Below are 1,797 nucleotides of genomic sequence, written 5' to 3'. Positions count from 1 at the left end.
AAAAACTTTAGCTATTCACCTAAAGTCACTTAGGTTTCATCGCATTGATTACCTACTGAATATTTACTAATCGGTGACCTTCTTTAGTCAGAGGGGGAGAAATGTGACTTCCGCATCCGTCGGGTTCGAGCGTTTCGCGGGTCTGTACAAAAAAGCTTTCATTATAAAGAGGATTTAACAACGACGTATTCTGCACTTTTTGACCAAGTCTTACTGTTTCTAATAAGTCATTAATCAGTGTTAAACAAGTACGTGAACGTTTTGTTTTTCGTGTTGTCGTGGCAGAGAAGGTCACCACCGCTATACACCCAGACACGATCATGTCGCTGCTGTGCGCAGTCGAGGAAGCTGTCAGGTCATGCAAAGTGGAACAAGCTAAGGTTAATCACCGCATTCAACTCTACAGAGAATTATTAAAGAGCCTGTAAGTACACGCTTGACTTTCCCCCCCCAAGCTGTTCTCTTCTTATAACAAATTTAAAAACAAATCCAGTTTTTGCGATGTCTGAAGTTTGTATCCTGGATTTTTGATTCTCTATAAACATTTATGAAAAATCCTCTTAAGTTACATAGGTTCAAAGTATTGTGGTGTTTGTGTGCCACTTGTAGTAATCTGTAGGGGAACCCTTCGGTAGTTGAGTGACTCTTTACGTAGGCTATATACAGATGTGGTTAACCATCCGGCGCTGTGGCTTAGTTGGTTAAAGCGCCTGTCTAGTAAACAGGAGATCCTGGGTTCGAATCCCAGCAGTGCCTTTTGCTACACGAGACGGCTGTGTGTGTGTATTAGCTACTCTACAATATCTCAAAATGTGTGTTGGTTGATTTTTCTTTAGTTTTGTTGCACTATTCAAGAACACTAAATGAGTTCATGACTTATTTACTGTTGTAAATGAGCTTATATGACACCTGCCCCTGATACAACAACGCATATCAAATCAAGTACATGGTTAAACTCATTTCATTCAGAATAACGAGAAAATAAATATTAAGTAATGAGATAAGAAATAAGAAACAATAAACAATTTATGTCAATTCCATCTACAGATGAGCTGTAAGCATCTGAAGCATCTCCGCACTAAACCTTTATGACAATACAGGATAACTATGCTATTTCTGTACAATGGTTTCAGTGAGCGTCACATCTTAATTTATATATGTTTAAAAATATACCCATAACAGCTACACAACATTTTATACTGGTCCTAATCTTTTGTTTTTCAAAAATATCATTTAATCTTAATCGGTGTATGTCATCTTTCATTATAAACAGCATCTGGATATCAAGCGGTAATTGTTGATTGTTTGCTTTGAATTATATCATAATGTACTGACTAAATAATGGCTTTGTTGACTCGCAATATGGTTTGTTATCATTTGTATGCCTTTTTTGTGTAATGAATATTAATATTCCCATATGGAAAAGATATATATAAATCTTATAAAGTTTGTGTCTGTCTTGTGTGAAACTTGTTTGAAAAGCATACAAGAGTGAAAACAAATATAAGATCCCTTGAAAAATTATATAAATGGAACTTGTATGTTTTGGATACTTTATGAAAGTAATGAGAAAGTGGCCACTTTCATGAGTAAATCATATAAGCCTTATATGATTCACTATATGAAGCAAGCTAAAGCTGATGCAAGTCTTTTATAAGTTTTTCCTATTTCTTTTCCATATGGGTTTCCCTACACCTAAAGCCAGTAAGACATATGGAAAATAAGTGAATAATATAAAGTCATATTTGACATACAGGGAGTGCAGAATTATTAGGCAAATGAGTATTTTGTCCACAT

General features: G+C 35.3%; 1 protein-coding gene and 1 non-coding gene across 2 annotated transcripts in view; both read left to right on the top strand.

The window, feature by feature from the left end:
• Positions 1–87: 87 nt before the first annotated feature.
• The window catches only part of tedc2 (tubulin epsilon and delta complex 2), a 6,990-nt gene continuing 5,280 nt past the window's right edge, over positions 88–1,797 (top strand). Inside the window, exons 1-2 of the mRNA XM_005744356.2 lie at positions 88–140; positions 286–424. Of these exons, the coding sequence (XP_005744413.2) occupies positions 321–424 (104 nt within the window). The 5' untranslated portion in view covers positions 88–140; positions 286–320. The remainder of the gene's footprint in view (positions 141–285; positions 425–1,797) is intronic.
• trnat-agu (transfer RNA threonine (anticodon AGU)) lies at positions 683–756 on the top strand. Its single transcript has one exon. It is a non-coding gene; the product is annotated as a tRNA-Thr (tRNA).

Source organism: Pundamilia nyererei, unplaced genomic scaffold, assembly GCF_000239375.1.
Source record: "Pundamilia nyererei isolate P.nyererei 1_Seehausen unplaced genomic scaffold, PunNye1.0 scaffold00142, whole genome shotgun sequence".
NCBI lineage: Eukaryota > Metazoa > Chordata > Actinopteri > Cichliformes > Cichlidae > Pundamilia > Pundamilia nyererei.
This window is presented reverse-complemented; position numbering and strand designations above follow the sequence as displayed.